The 23,325-nt window shown below is 37.5% G+C and overlaps 1 protein-coding gene and 1 non-coding gene across 7 annotated transcripts in view; both read right to left on the minus strand.

Moving 5' to 3' along the window:
- The window catches only part of TMEM116 (transmembrane protein 116), a 181,466-nt gene that overhangs the window by 143,609 nt on the left and 14,532 nt on the right, over positions 1-23,325 (minus strand). For 2 of the 6 annotated variants that reach the window (XM_043557639.1, XM_043557636.1), the window contains exons 1-4: positions 19,090-19,208; positions 18,497-18,543; positions 17,747-17,810; positions 9,601-9,732 (exon numbers count right to left, since the gene is read on the minus strand). In XM_043557639.1, coding sequence (XP_043413574.1) covers positions 9,601-9,732; positions 17,747-17,810; positions 18,497-18,543; positions 19,090-19,137 — 291 coding nt within the window. In that variant the 5' untranslated portion in view covers positions 19,138-19,208. Of the gene's footprint in view, positions 1-9,600; positions 9,733-17,746; positions 17,811-18,496; positions 18,544-19,089; positions 19,210-23,325 lie in introns of those variants that run through there. The other 4 variants (XM_043557634.1, XM_043557635.1, XM_043557638.1 and 1 more) reach the window with 4 other exon arrangements.
- On the minus strand, positions 17,927-18,034 carry LOC122471124. Its single transcript, XR_006294131.1, has one exon. It is a non-coding gene; the product is annotated as a U6 spliceosomal RNA (small nuclear RNA).

Consider the following 23,325-nt stretch of genomic DNA (forward strand, 5'->3'; position numbering starts at 1 on the left):
CTGGTGTCAGAACAATACATTTGGTGTCAGAGTATTATGAGTAAAGAAACAATTTTCCTTAATCTTTTCAGTAAAATAATAGAATAATCAATTATGACATCTCATTCCCAGCTCTAAAGCAAGAGAAAATAGAAAATAATTCTTACTAACTCAATAAGGGAAAAGGGAAAGGTCGGCCCTGAAGATCTATTTAAAAATGTTCTCATCTTAATTTGTCTAAAAAGAAATTTAGTTTATGGTACCAGACTGAAAGTGATCTCTTCAGGGACTTAGAAACTAACTCTAGGAACCTTTGATTCTATAAAACTGATGCCTGGATGTGCTGTCAAGTTAAAGAGATCAACAGAAATGGATTATCAGAAGATCAATACAGGGGCGCCTGGGTGGCGCAGTCGGTTAAGCATCCGACTTCAGCCAGGTCACGATCTCGCGGTCCGTGAGTTCGAGCCCCGCATCAGGCTCTGAGCTGATGGCTCGGAGCCTGGAGCCTGTTTCCGATTCTGTGTCTCCCTCTCTCTCTGCCCCTCCCCCGTTCATGCTCTGTCTCTCTCTGTCCCAAAAAAATAAATAAAAACGTTGAAAAAAAAAATTAAAAAAAAAAAAAAAGATCAATACAGGCTATATTTTAAAATGGCTCTGCATATTTATCTAGGGCTAATGAAAAACTGTATTTAAGCAAGACTTAAAAAGTTTCAGGCAGGGGCACCTGGGTGGCGCAGTCGGTTAAGCGTCCAACTTCAGCCAGGTCACGATCTCGCGGTCCGTGAGTTCGAGCCCCGCGTCAGGCTCTGGGCTGATGGCTCAGAGCCTGGAGCCTGTTTCCGATTCTGTGTCTCCCTCTCTCTCTGCCCCTCCCCCGTTCATGCTCTGTCTCTCTCTGTCCCCAAAATAAATAAACGTTGAAAAAAAAAATTAAAAAAAAAAAGTTTCAGGCTTTGGTATTAGTCTTAAAACGGAGAATTCAGAGACAAGAGTCTTGCTGTATGCTTAGCACCTTAACTCTTAGAAGAGGTGTTGAACTACATAAAATGCAGTTCTAGTTTGGCATTGGCTAAGATCACCTAATCTCTAGTTCAGGGTAATTTCTACAATTTTTATTTTTATTTTTAAAGTTTGTTTATTTTGAGAGGGAAAGAGAGAGAGAGAGACAGACAGACAGACAGACAATGAGCCAGAGAGGGGAAGGAAGAGAAAAAGAGAGAGAGAGAGAGAGGGAGGGAGGGAGGGAGGGAGGGAAAGAGAATATGAATGAATCCTAAGCAGGCTTCATGCTGTCAGCATGGAGCCAGATGTGGGGCTCGAACTCACAAACCATGAGATTATGACCTGAGCTGAAATGAAAAACTGGACGCTTAACTGACTGAGCCACCTAGGTGCCCTTAACCTGGTTCTTTTCTTTATTTTGACTGCTTCTACAGTTAGAGCATATTTTTTCTTCTCATAACCTATCTTGGGCCTATGAGATTTTTTTTTAAAGTTTATTTATTTATTTATTTATTTTTTTTTTTTTTTCTTTTTTTTTTATTTTTGAGACAGAGAGAGACAGAGCATGAACGGGGGAGGGGCAGAGAAAGAGGGAGACACAGAATCGGAAACAGGCTCCAGGCTCTGAGCCATCAGCCCAGAGCCCGACGCGGGGCTCGAACTCACGGACCGCGAGATCGTGACCTGGCTGAAGTCGGACGCTTAACCGACTGCGCCACCCAGGCGCCCCAAAGTTTATTTATTTATTTTGAGAGAGAGAGAGAGGGAACAAGCACAAGCAGGGAAGGGGCAGAAAGGTAAAGACAGAATCCCAAGCACCATCAGCACAGAGCCCAGTGTGGGGCTCAAACTCACAAACTGTAAGATCTTGACATGAGCTGAGACCAACAGTCAGAGGTTTAATTGACTGCGCCACCCAGGCGCCCCAGGGCCTATGAGCTTTTAATAAATGACTGATTCCTTCTGTTCCAGTTCAGTGAAATGACATAAAGGTGCTGCAGCTGTACTGAGCCAATTCTCCTTCCTAACCAGCTCTGAGTACCCTGCATCTAGCCAAAACATCTAGAGTATCTTGGCTATTTCCAAACCAATTTTGGGAGAAGGAGGCTCTAATGTATTAGCAGATCAGCACAGTCAACCAATCTGGTCAGACAGAAGTTTCAAAAATTTCTCTCCCTAAGAAACTATCCAAAAACGAGATTTTTGAAACCTTTCCAAACTGAGTAATAATAAATTGAATCTGATTTCAGGACTGGGAAGAAGCAACCACTCTTGATACAGTACTTAGTTTAATGATCTTAATTCCCTTGCTCAAACAGAAAAATTCATAAAACCAGCATACATTCATACAGAACTTTTAATTTTACTTAAATATGTACACCTTATTTAATACTTCAAAAACTTCTATGAAATAGATTCAATTAGCAAAAATGATGGTCATTTTACAGAAACAAAACAAAACAAAACAAGGATACTAACCAAAGGACTTCCTCAAAGTCATATGGATTCTCAACAGCAAAATGAAAAATCAGGTCTCCTAACTTTGGGTCTACAGGTTTAACCTGGTACCCAAAGTACAGTGTTCCTATGAAAACTTTTGTAAGCTGAAATAGTGTAAAGTGAAGAAATAATTACCGTTAATTTATATGGAAAAAATTTTTAGTGTTCCCAGGCACACTTAAGATCTTCCGATACCCTTGCTAATGAACATATCTTGCTAATGGATGTACAAAATAAACTGAGATTAAAGCACAAATGCTTACACACACAGTTCAAAGTTAGGGCAGCTTGATGCTGACCTGCTGAATGTATTCCCAGGGAAAGAGCTTGGTGGTGTCACTCTCTCTGGTTGGAGTACACACAGCCTCTATAATGGCTTGCTGCAAAACAACACTGAATGCTATTTTCACTTTTTGCCTTTTTTCACAAAAGCAAAATTCCTCCTTTGGATTTCCTTTATTTCTTTTGGTTATCAAAAACAGGTATTCATGTAGATCTTTCGTAAAAGCAAAACGGTTTAACACAAATTTTTGAGAAGTGGGGGATACTTGTATTTCATTCTCTCCTAAAGCTGAATAAAAGGACCAATTGAAATATTTCATCTGAATTGTGGCCCTCAATTTAAAGAAAAGACCCAAGTTAGGGGCACCTGAGTGGCTCAGTGAGTTAAGTGTCCAACTTTTGATTTCAGCTCAGGTCATAATCTCATGGTTCATGAATTCTACCCCCACCTTGAACTCCACACTGACTGACAGTGCAGAGATTTTGGATTTTCTCTCTCCCTCTCTCTCTGCCCTTCCCCTTCTCTCTCTCTCTCTCTCTCAAAATAAAATAAATAAACATGGGGCTTGAACTCATGAACTGTGAGGTCATGACCCAAGCCAAAATTAAGAATCATCTGATTCATGGTGTGCCTGGCTGGCTCAGTCAGTTGAGCCTTTGACTTTGGTTCAGGTCATGATGATGTGCTGACAGCTTAGAGCCTGGAGTCTGCTTCAGATTCTGTGTCTCCCTCTTTCTGTGTCCTACCCCTGCTCGTGCTCTCTTCTCTCCTCTCTCTCAAAAATAAACATTAAAACAACAACAAAAAAAGAGTCATCTAACTCTTAACTGACTGAGCCACCCAGGTGCCTCCCCCTTTTATTAGAGTCTTTTTTTTATTTTGAGAGAGAGAGAGAGAGAGAGAGAGAGAGAGAGAGAGAGAGAGCGCACACACATGCACGCGCATGGCGGAGGGACACAGAGAGAGGAACAGGAGAGAGAATCCCAAGCCGGCTTCACACCGCCAACGCAGAGCCCCACACGGGGTTCGATCTCATGACTGTGAGATCATGACCTGAACCAAAATCAAGAGTCAGACGCTTAACCAACTGAGCCACCCAGGTGCCTGTATTCCATATTTTTAATAAGTAGAAACATGAAAGATATTTTTTAAAAGACCTAATTTGAGATGCCAAAGATAAAAACTATAATGGATGAAACTTAAAAATATACAGATTAAACACTGCAGAAGAAATGACTAATGAATTTTAAGGCGTAACAGTAGAAAATACCCAAAATGAAAAAAAAGCAAAAAAAGAATCCAAAAATTAAAAAAAGCATCAATGAACTGTGGGAAAGCTTTAAGCAGCTTAATACATAGGTAATAGGACGCCTGAAAAGTAATGGAAGTGGTGGGCAAAAGGGAAAAAAAAAGTGGTGGGCAAAAACAGAAAACATACTTGAAGGTAATGGACAAAAGCTTTCCAAATTTGACAAAGACCATAAACTCATAGATTCAAAACTTAATTAATCCCAGGAAAAAAGAAATATGATGAAAATGATGCCAAGACCCGTAATGATCAAATTGTTCATTTTTAATAGAAAATCTTAAAAGCAACCAAAGAAAAAAAGATGCACAGAGAAACAAAGATAATAATAGTATCATATTTCTTAAAGGAAACAAAGGCAAAACAGACACATTCAAACATACAAAAGCAGACTCACAACACAAGAAATGTTAAAGAGTTTGCTTCAGGCAGAAGAAAAATGGTATCACACAAAAATCTGAATCTAGACAAAAGAATGAAGAATACTGGAAATAAAACGCAGAAAAGATTTTTTTCTTACTACTTAAATCTCTAATGATAATTAACTGAGCAAATATAATAATTTATATTATAATTATAATTGTGGGCTTTATAATATACATATAAAAAAATACGAGACAATAGCATAAAGGCCAGAAGAGGAGAAATGAAAGTATTCTAGTGTAAGATTCTCACCCAATATGTGAGAAGATATAGCACTTGAAGTTAAACTATGGTAAGTTAAAATGTGTACTATGAACCCTGTAACATAACCACTAAAGTAACACAACAAAAAGTTTTAGCTAATAGGCCAATAAAGGAGATAAAAGGTAATAATAAAATATAGTATATTAATCGAAAAAAGGCAGAAAAAGAAAGAAAAGGGAACAAAGAACAGAAAACAAACAGAAAAATGATAGCTTCAAACACAACAGTATAAATCAAATTAAATGTAAGTGGCCTAAAAAACACAAATAAAAGGTAGACACTGTTGAACTGGATAAAACAGTAAGAACTAAATATATGCTGTCTATAAAAAGTGTATGTTAAATATAAATACATAAATAATTATAATTTACAAGGAAGAAGATACACCATACTAATGATAATTGAAAAGAAAAGTGAAATGACTACATACGTATCAGAAAAAAAGTAGATTTCATAGCAAAGAATATTACCAAGGATAAAGGTCATTTTATCATGACATCTGGTTCATTTAATTAAGAGAGCATAAAAATCTTAAATTTTTATGCCTCTATAAGAGAACTTCAAAATACATGAAGCAAAAACTAACAGAACTGGAATGAGAAATAGACAAACCCACAATTATTATCAGAAATATCACTATCACTCAGTAATGAATACAATAAGTAGAAAGAAAATCACTAAGAATTTAGTGGACTCAACAACATTATCAACCAACCTGACATAATCAACATGTATAGAACATTGCACTGAACAGTAGAATACATCCTAAAATCCGTATGTAAATTCCAGGGGCCCTGAGATTGTTTTAGCTAAAACAATCGTTAACATTTTTTTCTTTGAAAAAAAAATTTTTTTTAATGTTTATTTATTTTTGAGACAGAGAGAGAGCATGAACGGGGGAGGGTGAGAGAGATAGGGAGACACAGAATCTGAAGCAGGCTCCAGGCTCTGAGCTGTCAGCACAGAGCCCGACGCGGGGCTCAAACTCACGGACCATGAGATCATGACCTGAGCCGAAGTCAGATGCTCAACCGACTGAGCCACCCAGGCGCCCCTTTTTTTTCTTTAAGAGAGAGAGAGAGTATGTGTGCGTGTGAGTGGGGGAGAGGGAGAGAGAGAGAATTTTGAGCAGCCTCATGACCATGAGATCATGACCTGAGCTGAAATAAAGAATCGGACACTTAACTAAGTCACCCAAGAACCCCAAGAACAAAGTTGGTAGACTAACACTTCCTAATTTCAAAACTTAGTATAAAATGACAGTAATCAGAACAATGTGGGACTGGCTTAAAGACAAACATATAGGGGTGCCTGGGTGGCTCAGTCAGTTAAGCATCCAACTCTTGGTTTTGGCTCAGCTCATGATCTCATGGCTTTGTGAGTTCAAGCCCCACACTGGGCTCTGTGCCAACAGTGTCAGCACTGAATCCCGCTTGGGATTCTTTCTCTCCCTCTCTCTATCCCTCCCCAACTCATGCTCTGTCTCTCTCAAAATAAATAAACTTAAAAAAAAAAAAAGACATACAGAATTAATGAATCTGAATAGAGAGCCTGGAATAAACTGTCACGTGTAAGTCAAAAGATTTTAAAGCAGAGTGGCAAGATGATTTAATGTGGAAAGGACAGTCATTTCCACATGCACACGAATGAAGACGTACCCTCATCTTACCATATAAGAAGATGTATTCAAAATAGATCAAAGACCTAAACCTACGAGGTAAAACTATAAAACTCCCAGAAGAAGACATAGGGCAAAAGCTTCCTGACGCTGGGCTTGGCAATGATTTCTTGAATAAAACATCAAAAGCACAGGAACCAAAGAAATAATAAATTGGATTACATCAAAATTAAACTTTTATGCGCATGAAAAGATACAATCTACAGAGTGAAAAGGCAACCTATGAGAGAATGGGAGAAAATATTTGCAAATCATACATTTGATAAAGAGTTAATACTCATTATATATAAAGAACTCCTATAATTCAACAACAACAAAAAAAACACCCATTTTAAAAATGGACACAGAGGGGCGCCTGGGTGGCGCAGTCGGTTAAGCGTCCGACTTCAGCCAGGTCACGATCTTGCGGTCTGGGAGTTCGAGCCCCGCGTCAGGCTCTGGGCTGATGGCTCAGAGCCTGGAGCCTGTTTCAGATTCTGTGTCTCCCTCTCTCTCTGCCCCTCCCCCGTTCATGCTCTGTCTCTCTCTGTCCCAAAAATAAATAAACGTTGAAAAAAAAATTAAAAAAAAAAATAAAAATGGACACAGAACTTAAACAGACATTTCTCCAAAGAAGATATATAAATGGCCAATAAGCACATGACAAGATATTTAACATCATTAATATCACTAATCTTCAAATACACACCAAAACCAAAATGATATGCCACTTTACTCTCATTAGGATGGCTATTAAAGAAAGAAAGAAAGAAAGAAAGAAAGAAAGAAAGAAAGACCAGAAAACAAGTGTTAATGTGGATGTGGAGAAATTAGGACAGTTATGCAGTGGAACTATAAAATGATGACACCATAATACAGTGGTTCTTCAAAAAATTAAACATAGAATTACCATTTGATCCAGCAATTCTACTTCACATACTCAAAAGAAGAGCAAAGACTGAAACATGTATTTGTATACCCATGTTCACAGGAACATTACGTAGAATAGCCAAAAGATGGAAGCAACTCAAGGTTCCACTGATGGATGAATAAATAAATAAAATGTGGTACATTCATGCAACAGCATATTATTCAGCCTTACAAAGTAATGGAATTCTGACACATGCTACAACATGGATGAGCACTGAAGACATTAAGCTAAGTGACATAAGCTAGACACAAAAGGACAAATATTGTATGATTTCACTGATATGAGGTAACTAGAATGGTCAAATTACTAGAGAAAGTAAAATGGTTGGGACTTGGTGAGAGAAGTGGAAACACTAGAAAGAGAGTTTCAGTTTGGAATGACAAAAATTTCAGGAGATGGATGGAGGTGATATTACACAACAATGTGAATGTACCACTGAACTGTACATTTTTAAATGTTCAGGATGGTAAATTTTATGCTGTGTTTTTTACCACAATTTTTAAAAAAATTAATGATCAAAATGATAAGTTTTATGTTATGCATATTTTATCACAATAGCTAGTGTGTTTTAGCCCTCTACAGCCCATCCCTCCCATTGATTACAAACAAAAACTCTGGGAAAATTATAAAAATCAACTTCTGGAAGACTCTGAAAAGTAAACAAAATCAAACATGGGAGTCATACATGGAGAAGTAAACTTCACAAAAGTGAGATTTCCAAATTTTTTTTCTCTTGCTCTCTTATAGCTTTTCCTCAAGTGTGCACCCCAATCATGATGCTTCTCAATGAAGAAACCTAAAACTCTAATAGAAACCTATCTTTTAGGCCACCAGAGAAGGTCCCCCTTCAGGCAGGAAAGTGTGGGGGGAATCCCAAAAGTGACAGAGCCAGAAAAGCAGATGTCCTAATTCTGTGTATGATGCCATATAAGTCTCAACTTAACCCCTACAATGTGCATGCACATGACAGCCCAAAACCAGCATAGTTAAAGTTTACAGAACTAGACTAAGATTTGAACCACAAGAGCCTATGCTAAATAGCATTCACAATGTCCAAGATGAAATCCTAAATTACTTGACATACGACAAATTTGTCACCCATTATCATGCGAGAAGACAATCAATAAACACCAACTCAGAAATGAGCCAGATACTGGAAATACCCAACAAGCATTTTAAAAAGCAACTATTATTATTATTCGTATGCTCCATGAGGTAAAGGAAAATACACTTGAAATGATTTTGGGGGATGATGGAAATAGAAATGTTTGTTACCTTGATTATGGTAATGAATTGACAGGGGTATACATAAAAAAGATCAAATTGTACACTTTAAATATATGTTGTTCAGAAGCAGCTGGGTGGCTTAGTTGGTTGAGTGGCTGACTCTTGATTTCGGCTCAGGTCATGAATTCTATGCAGATTTTTTTTACTTCCAAAACTATATCATTTCCTTATCTGAGGAAACAATACAATGTTACTCTATTTATGATGTATTAGGAGGATTGAATAAAGTATGTTTCTATGACACTGAAATTCATATGAGATAGTTAACATATATTAGTACCTGGATTTCATACCACCAATTACATGTTATTTCCTACTAAATTGAAAGAAATTTTCCCTCTAGTTACAAATCCTAAAGGGAATACCTAGCAAAGAGTACAGACTTTTTAACCTCTACTTTTTCATATAGCAAGTCTGAGAAATACAGAAGAAACATTATATATACAGATGGTACTGCGTGGGTTAATCCACTGATAAAATCTGTGAAAGATCTATAACCCAAACATCATGATCTGTAATATTTCCCAAAGCCAATGTTTACTCTATTCCTTTAATAAAAAAACATGCATTAATCTCAAAAGATGCTGTTAAAGAATGTTTCATTACATGGAAATACATTCACAATATGTTGGATAACAAAAGCAAATTACAGAAAGTATTAATGTCTTCTTTTGTTTTAAAATGCATATACCTACAGAGAAAAAGATTGGAAAGATCTATACTAAAATATTAAAGAGTGATTATGTCTGGGTGATTTTAATTACCTTTTTGCTTCTCTGAATTTTCCACATTTTCTATGATAAGTAGTGGGTTTTTTTTTTATACGGAAAACAATAAGAGCTATTGTTTCAAAGTCTAACAATAAACAGAGGGGTCCTACTTCCCAAGATGGACTATCTTTGCTTTTTATTTAGGTATGAGTATTCTTGTCTTACAAGATACAATCACAGTGTAGTACCACTCACCTGTCCAACTGCTTGCAGGTTATAGCAAACAATGTCCTTATTGGCTGCTGAAGTTCCATAGAGAAGTGCCTCAATGAGCCGGCATATCCCCAGGAGGAGGTCAGAAAAGCTCATATAAAAGAGTGGCCTTACCTGTCAGAGCAACAAGAGCTTCGTTTCATAAATGATGTAGCCAAGAGCATGTAACAATCAATTATTTTTGTGTTACACCTTTCTAGTAGAAACGTGGGCATCATTTATCTGGGGCCTCTGCCCATTGGCTGACTGTGGAGAGTGTAAAGGAATACTCCAGGCAGGAAGGAATCTGTAATTGCAACTATCCCAAATGCCCTGGAATCAGAGTACTCATGGATAGATTAGCATGGGAACTTCTTCCTCACAAGGAATACATATTCCTTCCTCAGATTTAGGGTCAAAGGAAAGAATGGACAGATGAAAAATTCTGCAATGGAGACACACCACAAATAGAAAATTAAAAGTGCTCTAGTTGCATAGCCAACATCTTCTAACAGTAGGAAATGAGATCATCAGCTGAGTGTCTAGGGATATTGTTGAGGACTTAAAGAAAATAAAAACAGGGTTTTTTAAATCTTAAGTTTAATTTACATTTGTTTTATTCTTTACTGAAAAATTGTAAGATACTTAAAGCATGCAGTGTGATTTTTGTTCATATATGTGTACATTGTGAAAGCATTTCCCCAAGTTAACATCTCCATCACCACACATATTTCCTTTTTTTTTTTTTTTTTGGTGAGAACATTTAAGTTCTATTCTCTTAGCAAATTTCAATTATATAACAATGATAGTCACCACACTACACATTAGATCTTCAGGCCTTATTCACCTTATTCCATCAATGAAAACTCAGAGTGGAAAAAAATACCAGTATGAATTGTGTATGCTGTCTCTCAATTTCTGTCCCCCTCAGTGAAGTCTGTCTTTGTCACTTTTTTTTTAAATGTTTTATCTATTTATTTTTGAGAAAGAGAGAGAGAACATACATGGAGGGGGCAGAGAGAAAGAGGAAGACACAGAATCTGAAGCAGGCTACAGGCTCTGAGCTGTCAGTGCAGAGCCTGATGTGGGGCTCAAACCCACAAACCAGAGATCATGACCTTAGCTGAAGTCGGATGCTTAACCAACAAAGCCACCCAGGTGTCCCTCTTTGTCACTTTCTAGTATCCTTTCCCTTTTCGCCTCCCTACTCCCACTTTTCTAAAAAAACATTTGGCTCTCCTACAGATAAAATTGTAAAATGTTCATTGAGAGACACCAAAGAAGATCTACAACAGTGAAGAAATATACCATGCTCATGGATTTTAAGATGGAAAATTACAAAAATGTTGGTTCTCCCTAAATTGATATACAGATTAAATGCAATCTCAGTTGTACCTCAACATATCTTCTCATGGAACTTGACAAGTTGGCTCTACATCTGATACAGAAATACAAACTATCAAGATAACTATGACATTCTTTTTTTAAAATTTTTTTTTTCAACGTTTATTTATTTATTTTTTTTGGGACAGAGAGAGACAGAGCATGAACGGGGGAGGGGCAGAGAGAGAGGGAGACACAGAATCAGAAACAGGCTCCAGGCTCTGAGCCATCAGCCCAGAGCCCGACGCGGGGCTCGAACTCACAGACCGCGAGATCGTGACCTGGCTGAAGTCGGACGCTCAACCGACTGCGCCACCCAGGCGCCCCAACTATGACATTCTTGACGAAAAAGGAGAAAGACGACTTGTCCTACACGTCAAAATTTAATATAAATCTAGAGTGCAGATACTGTGGCACTAGCACAAGGATAGACAAATAGACAAATGGAACAGAATACAGAACTCAAACAAATCTAAGCATATATGCAGATTTTTGATACATGATGGAGATAGCTTTTTTAAAACACTTTTATATCATTATTATTATTATTATTATTATTATTATTATTATTATTTTAGTAATCTCTACACCCAATGGTGTAGAGACTTGAACTCATAACCCTGAGATCAAGAGTCACAAAGTCTACCAACTGAGCCAGCCATACACCCCATGAGATGGTTTTTGGGTCAATGGAGAAAGGATAGTGTTTTCAAAATATGATGTTGGAACAACTGAGAATCTATATAGATAAAAATAAAACTGGACCCCTACTTTCTTTTTTTTTAATGTATTTATTCTTGAGAAAGAGAAAGAGTGAGCACATGAGCAGGGGAGGGGCAGAGACAGAAAAGGAAAGAGAGAATCCCAAGCAGGCTCCACATTGACAGCATAGAGCCCGACATAGGGCTTGAACTCATGAACCATGAGATCATGACCTAAGCTGAAATCAAGAGTTGGACACTTAACTGACTGAGCCACCCAGGTGCCCCAAACCCCTACTTTCTATCTCACATACTCAAAAAGTAAGTTCCAACTGGATTAAACACCTAAATATGAAAGGCAAAAACCATAAAAAAACTTTTTTTAGATAACAGAGGAGAATGTCTTTAATTTCTGGCCAGAAAGTTTTCCTACACAAAACAAAAAGGCTCTAAAGGATAAAAATCCAACCGGCTAAAAAGAAAAATGTATCGGGGCGCCTGGGTGGCTCAGTCGGTTGAGTGTCCAACTTCGGCTCAGGTCATGATCTCACGGTTCGTGGGTTCGAGCCCCGCGTCGGACTCTGTGCTGACAGCTCAGAGCCTGGAGCCTGTTTCAGATTCTGTGTCTCCCTCTATCTCTGACCCTACGCTGTTCATGCTCTCGCTCTGTCTCAAAAATAAATAAATGTTAAAAAAAAATTATTAAAAAATTTTTAAAAAAGATGAATGTATCAAAGGACACTATAAAGAAAGTAAAAAGAGGGGTGCCTAGTGTGGAGCCTACTTAAGAAAAAGAAAGTATGGGGCACCTGGGTGGCGCAGTCGGTTAAGCGTCCGACTTCAGCCAGGTCACGATCTCGCGGTCCGTGAGTTCGAGCCCCGCGTCGGGCTCCGGGCTGATGGCTCAGAGCCTGGAGCCTGTTTCCGATTCTGTGTCTCCCTCTCTCTCTGCCCCTCCCCCGTTCATGCTCTGTCTCTCTCTGTCCCAAAAATAAATAAACGTTGAAAAAAAAAATTTAAAAAAAAAAAAAAAAAAAAAAAGAAAAAGAAAGTGAAAAGACATGACACAAAATGGGAGAAAATATTTGCAACACATAAAACTGACAAAGGACCAGCATCAAAACAATATGAAAAACAAAAACAAAACCTCTTAGAAAGCAATAAAAAATATATACATAGAAAAAAATGGGCAAAAGATTTGGACAGGTGCTTAACAGGAAGTCCAAATGGCCATAAATATATGAAAATATGCCTAACCTCATTAGTAATCAAGGAAATGAAAATTAAATTCACAGTAAGAAAAAAATTATATATTCATGGCAAAAATCTTTTAGGTCTGACAATGTTAAGTATTAATGGAAACATGAAGCAACCGGGTAAAGACCCTTCTAGCAGAACCATTTGGAAAAAGTTTGGTTTATCTAGAAGACATGCATCTCCTATAACAATTCCATTATTAGGTAAATACACTAGAGAAATGTGTGCATGTATGCACCAGAAGACATATACAAGATTGTTTATAGCAGCCTAGATACATAAATTGTGGTAAATTCATAATACAAAATGCTAAACACCAATGAAAATGAAATGAACCAGAACTATACATAACATGGGTAAATCTCACAAATGATACTGACAAAAAACAGCAAATCACAAAACAATATATATATTAAAAAACATATACAGTATTAATCCATTTATAAGAAGTTCAAAAACAAGCTGAACTAAATTGTTTAGAAATACATACATTACTGACAAAACTGTAAATAAAAACAAAGAAATTAAGATCCCAAAAGTCTGGATAGTGGTTACCTCCAGAGGTGAGGAAGAAAATTGTAACCAGTAAGGTGCACAGCTTTGTTTTGGGGTATAGGCAATTTCTATTTCTTCTCCTTAGTGGTTAAAATCATTCTTTAAACAATACATACATGTTTTATGCATTCTAATTTACATCTGATATATATAAAAATAAAAAGTAAATTAAAAATTTTTTAAAGTTATCATCATATACTACTCAATATAAAAACCAATCTCAGCTGTACAAAAGGGAATTTTTCTCATAACCCTCTTCCAAACGAGAGGAAAGCTAAGATACTAATATGCCGGAAAGAGAGGTAAATGGTCAAGTTGCTTTGGCAAACAGTAACAAAAATAAGTGAAATAACATTTTAAATTATATTTAATAAATATCAGATGTGATTATTATTTTAACCATATATAGCCTTTGCTCTGGGTAAGCCTGCTAAAATTGTATCCAGATGGCACATTCATAGATTCTACTGGCCCATGACCTCCCACAAGCTTATAACTGTTAATGGGTAAAAAATTAAAACTGAACACAAACTCTGGAAGAGAAAAGCAGCCAACAGGCTTTTGTGAGCAAGAATGTAATTTTATTTATGGTTATTGATGCAATAAATAGCCTTATATAGAGAGAACTGTTTGCCATTAAAGCATACCTCAAGTCTTTGGCAGGGAAATGGATAAAAAGAGGTTTATATATTTTCACTCATGATTACAAAACCACGAGTTCTAGTAACAGGAGATAAAATCAGTCACAAACAACAAAAATTAACTGAGTACCCATTGTTGAAATCAAGAAAAATTTCACCCTGCCTGTGTTTCATGTCAAAGGTAATACAAAGAAACTACGGTGTAACCCATGGTTTAAGGAAAAGTACAATCAGCAAATGTGTGGTAATACAGAAGACACAAAAAAGCATAAGACATAGTCCTAAATATGAAAGCAAAAACTCTTTTAAGAAAACATGCCTAATTTGAACCTAATTAAATCAAGAGCAGGATAAGAGGTGAAGAGGGGAGGAAATGCTCTGTATGAAAGGCTTTCCCTGGTGAGATCAAAGACTTAAAACAGTTCTTATTAACACTCTTCTAAAACTGCTTCCCAATATTTCTATTCAAGTGAAATCAACAGAATATCAAAAGTGATCCTTAGGGGTGCCTGGGTGGCTCAGTCAGTTAAGCGTCTGACTCTAGATTTTGGCTTGGGTCATGATCTCATGGTTAGCGGATTCGAGGCCTGCATTGGGCTCCTCACTGGGCCTGTGTGGACGCCTAACCAACTCAGCCACCCTGGAGCCCCTTGAGTGTTTTTTAACATTGGCTGGCCTGGGCCACTTTCTTCTCTCTTCAGGTTGCCTCTCTGAGTCACTGTTTTATCAGCTAGTTCCCTCAAAGATTCCCCATGGATTTTTCCAGTTTACTATATTTGTTTTTAATTTAATAGACTATTTTTGTCTTTTTCATATTAGCCTTTCATTTTATGCTGTTAAAAATGTTCTTTGGTGAAGAATAAAGGAATACAGTGGAAGATGACTAACATTCTTAACCTGGAAAAATTGGAATGTTTCCTACACCAAGAAAACAGAATGTGTGGGAACCAGTGAACTAGTGATTGCTAAAGTCCTTTAGGCTCAGGTTGTGTGAAAGGTGTAAGAACTAAAGCCAGAGAAACTAAAGGTCACATCCTAGGCCAAACTACAGGTCGTATCTTTATAAAGATCCAACCCACTATCATGTGAGAGGTCACCTTTAGAGCAGTGGTTCTCAGCCAGGAGCTATTGTGCCTCCTCCAGGAGACATCTGGCAATATTTGAAGATATTTTGGTTTTTACAATCCCAGGGGTGGAGGGAGGAGATTAGCTTCTAGCTAGTGGGTAAAGTTTGGTAAACATCCTAATTTGCAGAACAACCTCCCATAAAAAATATTCATCCAGCCAAACAGATCAATAATGCAGAGACTGAGAATCTCTGTTTAGCTCTCTCTACTATGTAATACGTTATTGATTTAAACACATATCAATTCAAATTTCAGCAAAGGAGACAAACATTAGGGAAATCTGAATCATGGGAAGATGTGTGGCCTAAAATTACTTTGGCAGGCAATGACAATATAGTATCAAGACTTCCATTTTCTAGTTTTACTTACAGAGTCACATTCTACATCTGAAATTTAAAACTCTATCTTCATTAGGTATCATACTTCAGTGGTTTAAAAAGTATATATGGGGAAAGGCTTTGGAAGAAGGCAATCCTGTACTCAAATTCTGGCTTTAACAACTTCCTGGCTATAAGACCTTAGTAAAGTCCCTCAACCTTACTAGGATTCCATTTCCTCACTATAAAATCAGATTAATAATATGTACCTCACAAAGTTGTTTTAAGGATTGAATGGAAAATGTATTTAAAATTGCCTATCTGTCTAGAATATAATAAATAATAAACATAATGTTTACTTTGAAGGGGGACTGTAGTTAAGAGTTGGGCTTCTGAGGGGCACCTGGGTGGCTCAGCTGGTTGAGCATCCAACTTTGGCTCAGGTCATGATATCATGGTTCATGAGTTCAAACCCTGCATTGGGCTTGCAGCCCGCTTTGGATTCTCTGTCCCCCTCTCTCTGTGCCCCTCCCCCACTCATGCTCTCTCAAAAATAAACAAACATTTAAAAAAAAAGTTGGGACTTTTGAAAATCTCTGTTCTGCTACTTACTGTGAAACATGAACAAATTATTTCATAACTTTGAGCCTCAATTCCTTCATCGGTAAAATGGAGCTATTACCATTATTCTCATGGGAGAGTGGTGAGGGCCAATAAGATAAAGTTTGTGAAGCACCCAGCTTACAACTCAGAAAGTGTTCAACATACAAAGCTATTTTGATTATTAAAGTGGACCAATAAAACCTGACATTTTCCACATACAAAAGCTCTCCCATATATGTCCTGAACTATATTTTGTCTAATTTTCTGCCATTTGGCCTGGGTAGAGAAACAGTATTCACATTTCTCTTAAAATCTTTTTTTTTTACCGTTTATTTTTATTTTTGAGACAGAGAAAGACAGAGCATGGATGGGGGAGGGTCAGAGAGAGAGGGAGACAGAATCTGAAATAGGCTCCAGGCTCTGAGCTGTCAGCACAGAGTCTGACGCGGGGCTCGAACTCACGAACCGTGAGATCATGACCTGAGCTGAAGTCAGACACTTAACCGACTGAGCCACCCAGGCGCCCCTCTTAAAATCTTTTTGTAGCTAGGAAATACATCACTCTTCCTAGTCCTCTCTCAATCAGGAAGGTTTTTTGTTTGTCAGTTGTACGTCAATAACAGGAAGATTTTTTACTTGATCTTTTTGGTATAAATAATTTTACATAAGATGTATCGTAATTTCCTAGAAGGCCTGAACAGCAAAACTAGTATCTTTTGTACAACAAAGTCTCTGAACTATTTCCTAGCTCCATTAACAATTTTACCAAGATATCAACATCAGAAAACTCACCTCTTGGCAGGACCCTACTGTGCTTAGAGTTAATATAGGCTTCAAACAGCACTCTGTTTCCTTAACTTTAATACTCAATGCATAGCAAAGAAAAAAAAATGCACATTTAGTAGGCAATCTCTCCACAGTCAGTTACAGTTAAAAACAATTACTTAGAAGAAAAGGGAAAACTATTGACTGTGCCTAAAATATCAATGGGTGGCTCAGGCGGTTGAGCGTGTAACTCCTGATTTTGGCTCAGGTCATGATCTCAGTTTGTGAATTTGGGGGCTGTGTTCATGCTGACAGTGCAGAACCTGCTTGGGATTCTCTCTTTCTCTCCCTCTCTCTCTGCCCTTCCCCAACTTGCACGTGCAGGGGGCTCTCTCTCTCTCTCTCAAAATAAATAAATCTTTTTTAAAAAGTAAAATATCTCAATGTGTCATAATGATACAAGTAATTTACAAGTAATTCATAGAATCATTCCATTACTTACAGGTGACATTTCTCTTATTTATTTTAAAGTCTTAACTCCCGGAGCGCCTTGATGGCTCAGTCCGTTAAGCGTCAGACTTCAGCTCAGGTCATGATCTTGTGGTCTGTGAGTTCCAGCTCCGCATCAGGCTCTGTGCTGACAGCTCAGAGCCTGGAGTCCGCCTCAGGTTCTGTGTCTCCCTCTTTCTCTGCCCGTCCCCAACTCACACTCTGTCTCTCTTTCTCTCTCAAAAAAACAAACGAACATCAAAGGCTAAGTCACTAAAAGTTCAAATCCACCACAAAAAGAGACTGCTCACCTCAGGAGATTTCTGTATATTCTGGAATACAGCAGAGGCAATAAGTGAACTTGAACCTATAACACTGACAGATAGAAGGTGATCATTAAAACAGGACTACTGGGGCACCTTCATTTTTGCTAATAATTTTTTACAGCTTTATTGATATATAATAGGTGCAAAATAAGCTGCACATTTTTCTAAAATATGAAACGCTTCATGAATTTGTGTGTCATCCTTGTGTAGGGGCCATGCTACTCTCTTCTGTTTCATTCTAATTCTTAGTATATGTGCTGCCAAAGCAAGCACTTTGCTACTGACTTTGCAAATCAATCCTAAGTCCTTTGACTTTCAGATGTTCTCTCTCAATCTGTTTTTGTTGTTGTTGATGCTACATCTTATGAATCAGAAAATGTCAACATGGTGGGGCACCTGTGGGGCTCAGTTGGTTGAGCATCCAACTTTGGCTCAGATTGTGATCTCACAGTTCATGAGTTCAAGCCCAGTGTCAGTCTCTCTGCTGTCAGCGTAGGCCCACTTTGGACCCTCTGTCCCACTCTCTCTCTGCCCCTCCCCTGCATGCACACATATGCACGCTCTCTCTCATAAAAAGTAAATACATAAAACATTAAGAAAATGTCAACATGGTAAAGAACAGCATTTCTCTCTTAAGAGTATAAACAAATACCTAGGGGAAAAAAGTAGAAAACTTCAGAATTCTACAGTTTTGCTTACAATAAAGTTATAGTACATGAGATTAAATAAACCTACCTCAGAGTAGCCATAACAAATTGTATCCACTGTACTGCAGAGAAAACCTAAATAAAAACAAAGTGAGAATAAAATTAAGCCTTTTACATTTAAGATTCAACCTCACTCCATTTTCACTGTTTATTAAATATCTGTGCAGAGCAAACTCTTCAGTGCCTATCAAAATACCCTACGGGTCTGAGAATGAGTAGAAAGGCCCCTGGAAAGGCAGGGTGGCTCCTTATTTACACTCTTATTGCTCCATCTCTGGGAACCAGTAAGATAAAAAGAATAGAGAGGTGGATACAAAATGACTAAATGTAAAGAGAACTGGATGAGAAAATCTACAAAGGAAAGAACAAAATGGAGAAGAGGTAGATAAGGTTAAATTTTGAGAGAGAAGAGATAGATGTGCGAAAAGAATGGGTAATAGGAAAAGCAAACAAATACTAAATAGAGTTGATGGACAGCTACACAGAGAGAAAATAGAATGGTAAGCAATAAAAAATGGGAAGAAAAAAGTTAATAGTCAAGAGATACTGTGAGTGAGAAATACAAAACAAGGAGGAAGAAACGGGAAGCCAAAAAAGGAAAGGGACAACTTCTAGGCTTACCAAGTCCCAACTGTCCTCCAGAATGCTAGCCTCCAGCCGGAAGGCCATAGGGACTTCAGCCCCAGCTATGCTTAACGAGCGTGATCCTTCTCAGGTTCTGAGTCCCTAAACACTGAACTGGTGGCTCCACCCCTAGCCCAGCTGGGCTCCTCCCTACCCAATCCAGCCCTGTATCTTGAGGACAAGGAGAGAAGGTGGCAACAAGTGGAGGAGAAAGCCAAGCAGAAAGAACAAAAATAGAAAGAGCAGGTGACAAGGAAACAAAGTTCTAAAAAGCATTAGGAATTGTAAGAAGGGGCAAGAGGCAGGAATGATAAAAAATAGAATGAGTCATAATGAAAAGATAAATAGAGCTGCAAGAGAGAAATGGAACAGAACAAAGAGACAGAAAAATAAGGAAGAAGAGAGATCTGCTTAAAACTTGCTATGTTTAGGGACAAAAGCCTGTGGCAGAAAAGGGAGACAGTATATTGAAGCGACCAATAAATTTTTAGTGGTACCAAGAAAAGCTGTGAAGAGAAGTTGTTGTTAATATCTCATAGTTAATAGTAACATCTTAAATATTCTATACCAAAAATTCCCACCGGAAGTACATTAAATTACATGATTCATTTAATATACTTATATTTACATATCAACTCTGTGCAAAACATTATGCTACAGAAGCTATAAAGACAAGAGACAGACCAAGACTTCCAGGAGCTTATAATACAGTAGGAAAAATGGCCTTTATACCAATATCTCAAATTATCTGATAAAAAAATACACTGTTGTTTGAACCAATTTGGAAGAACTGGTGAAATTTGGACAAAGACTAGAGTACGGAGAAAGCAGAGAAGGAAGACCATTTCATTTATGTAACCATTTACATTTCATCTAACCATATTTTCATACATTCTACAAATATTAACTGATAACATAAATTGGATCATTTGCATGGGTTCAGTAATTTAAACGTGATTCTTTTATTCAAGTGAGGTTAAGAATCTAGTGTGGAGTAGAAGAAGGGATATCATTAAATAGGTTCTGATGGGAAACTGTTAAGTGGAGGTATGCTCTAACCACTTTGCTTAAATTATTAGATAAACAAATAAAAAAAAAATACAAGTAAATTTCTGGATCAAAAATCCCTACCATAAGGTCTCAGAGAGTGTTCTGAGGCCTCTAATCATACATCTACCTAATAAGGGTGAGGGAACTAATGACAGTCTCACCAAGTGATAAGAGAATGCTTTTAGACAAAGGACTCTTGTCTCAATCAAGAACAAATCTCAAATTGTTTGGGAAACAGCCATGCCAAATCAGTCTGCTGCTCTTGACATAACAATTTTTCTCTTTTGGAATTTCTTCTAAAATGTCTTATGCCACTGACCAAATTCCCATTCAGGGATTCACTTTTCCATTTTTCTCTCTAAATTAGCCCCCTGCTTTTTGTATATTAAACAGTGTCCCCCCTTGAAATGTCTTTGGAAATATAATCTTCCCATCTTCCTTTTCTGCAAGGGCTGATCCATGCACAAATCAAGTGGGTGGTACTTATTTTTAGTTTTCTCTTTTTACTTAGTTCCTTAGTAAGTTCAAATATATCACAGCTCAGGGAGCCTGGGTGGCTCAGTCAGTTAAGCTTCCAACTCTTGATTTTGGCTCAGGTCATAATCTCACAGTTCATGGGACTGAGCCCAGTGTTGGAGCCTGCTTCGGATTCTCTCTCTACCCCTACCCTGATTGCACGTGTGCACACCTTCATGCACTCTCTCAAAATAAATAAGCATTTTTTAAAAAAATACATCACAGCTCACTTAATGTAATGGGCTGCTACATTTTATAAATCAAATTAACAGATATTCATTAAACCTCTACCATGAGCAAGTTACTAGTGTGGATACAAAGTCAAGAAAAACACTTACCTAGTAAAATATTTTTATTTTAAATATAGTTTAAAAAACTGTATTTAAAGATTTCTAGTATTAATAGCTACCAATTATCAAGTACTTTCTATGGGTAAGGCTCTATGCTAAGCATTTTATTTTTTTTTCAAATGTTTATTTTTTAGAGAGAGAGAGAGAAGGAGGGGCAGAAAGAGAGGAGGACAGATGATTCAAAGCGGGCTTTGCACTGAGAGCAGAGAGCATGATGCGGGCCTTGAACCCACGAACCGTAAGATCATGACTTGAGCCGAAATTGAACATTCAACCAACTGAGCCACCCAGGCGCCCCTCTATGCTAAGCATTTTAATCCTCAACACAACCTTTGAGGTAAGTAATAGTCCCATGAAAAAAAATTTTTTTAGTAGGCTCTACTCCCAATGTGGGGCTTGAACTTACAACAGTAAGATCAAGACTCACAAGCTCTACCAAATGAGCTAGCCAGGCACCCGAGTAATATTCCCATTTTTTCAGATGAAGAAACTGAGGCTTAAAGAAGTCACTTCCCTTTGGGGGTGCCTGGGTGGCTCAGTCAGTTGTGTGTCTGACTCTTGATTTTGGCTTAGGTCATCATCTCAAGTTTCATGGGATCAAGCCCCACATTCGGCTCTGCCCTGACAGTGCAGACCCTGCTTGTGATTCAGTCTCTCCTTCTTTCTATACCCCTCCCCCCAACAAAATAAACTTAAAAAAAAAAAAAGGTTGACAATAGTCTGTGCTTTGCTATCCTGCCTGCCACTTCCTTGCAGTGTATTCAATGAACTTTTATCTCCTAAAAAAAAAAAAAAAAAAAAGAAGTCACTTCCCAATGGTTACAAAGTTATCATGTGGTAATACCAATATTCAAATTCAGTTATTCTGACTTCATAGTTCTCACATAACCCATACAATATTCTAACGGAGACCTGGTTAATAAGAAGGCAGGAAAAGATAATTTCAAAAAATTATTGTGACATTGAGGAAGCTCTTTTATTAGGCAATTGCTTCTTAGATATGACTACAAATGCATAAGGAACAAAAGAAATAATACATTGGTCTTTTGGTCTTTATTAAAATTGCTTAAAAATGTTTGTGCTTCAAAGGATACCATCAAGAAAGTGAAAAGACAATCCACAGGAAAAAAAAATATTTATAAAGCACGTATCTGATAAGGGACTTACACTCAGAATATAAAAAACAACTCCTACAATTCAATAATAAAAATACAACCCAATTTAAAAAAGGGCAAAGGTTTTAAATAGACATTTCTCCCCCAAAATAAAAAAATGACTAAAATCACATGAAAAGATGATTAACACCATAAACCATCAGGGAAATACAAATTAAGAGGCACCTGGGTGGCTCAGTCGGTAAGCATCTGACTTTGACTCAGGTCACAATCTCATGGTTCGTGGGTTTGAGCCCCACATCAGCCTCTGTGCTGACAGCTCAGAGCCTGGAACCTGCTTCAGATTCTGTCTCTCTCTCTCTCAAAAATAAATAAACATTAAAAAGAACTTTAAAAAAAAAAGAAGTAAAAATTAAAATCACAATGAGATGCTGGGGTGCCTGGGTGGCTCAGCTGGTTAAACGTCTGACTCCTGATCTCAGCTCAGGTCTTGATCTCAGGGTCATGAGTTCAAGTCTTTGTTGGGCTCCACGCAGGGAGTGAAGCCTACTTGAAAAAAAAAAAAATCACAATGAGATGCTATTTCACACCTACCAGGATAGCTATAATAAAAAAGATAGAGAATAGCAAATGTTGAAGAAAATGTGGAGGAAGAGAAACCCTTATACACTGCTGGAGAGAATGTAAAGTACTGCAGCCACTTTGGCTGTTCCTCAAAAGGTTAAACATATACTATATTACTCAGCTCCTAAGTATAAACTCAGTTCTACGTCTAGGTATACACCCAAGAGAAATTAAACACATGTCACACAAAAACTTGGACACAAATATTCATAACAGTGTTATTCATAAAAGACAAAAGGCAGAAACAACACAAATGTTCCATCAACTGGTAAATGGATAAAATATAGTATATCCATATAATGAAACGTTAGTCAGCAATTAAAAGAAATACTGATGCATTCTACAACATGATGAACCTTGAAAACATTATGCTAAATGAAAGAAGCTAATCACAAAAGACCACAAATTGTATGATTCCATTCATATGAAATGTCCAAAATAAGCAAATTTACAGACACAAAGTATATTAGTAGTTGCCTAGGGCTAAGAAGGTAATTTGAGAGAAAATGGGAAGCGACTGCTGATGGGCACGAGACTTTTTAGGGTGACAAAAATATTCTAAAATTAAGATAGTGGTG

Source organism: Prionailurus bengalensis, chromosome D3, assembly GCF_016509475.1.
Source record: "Prionailurus bengalensis isolate Pbe53 chromosome D3, Fcat_Pben_1.1_paternal_pri, whole genome shotgun sequence".
NCBI classification, from domain to species: domain Eukaryota; kingdom Metazoa; phylum Chordata; class Mammalia; order Carnivora; family Felidae; genus Prionailurus; species Prionailurus bengalensis.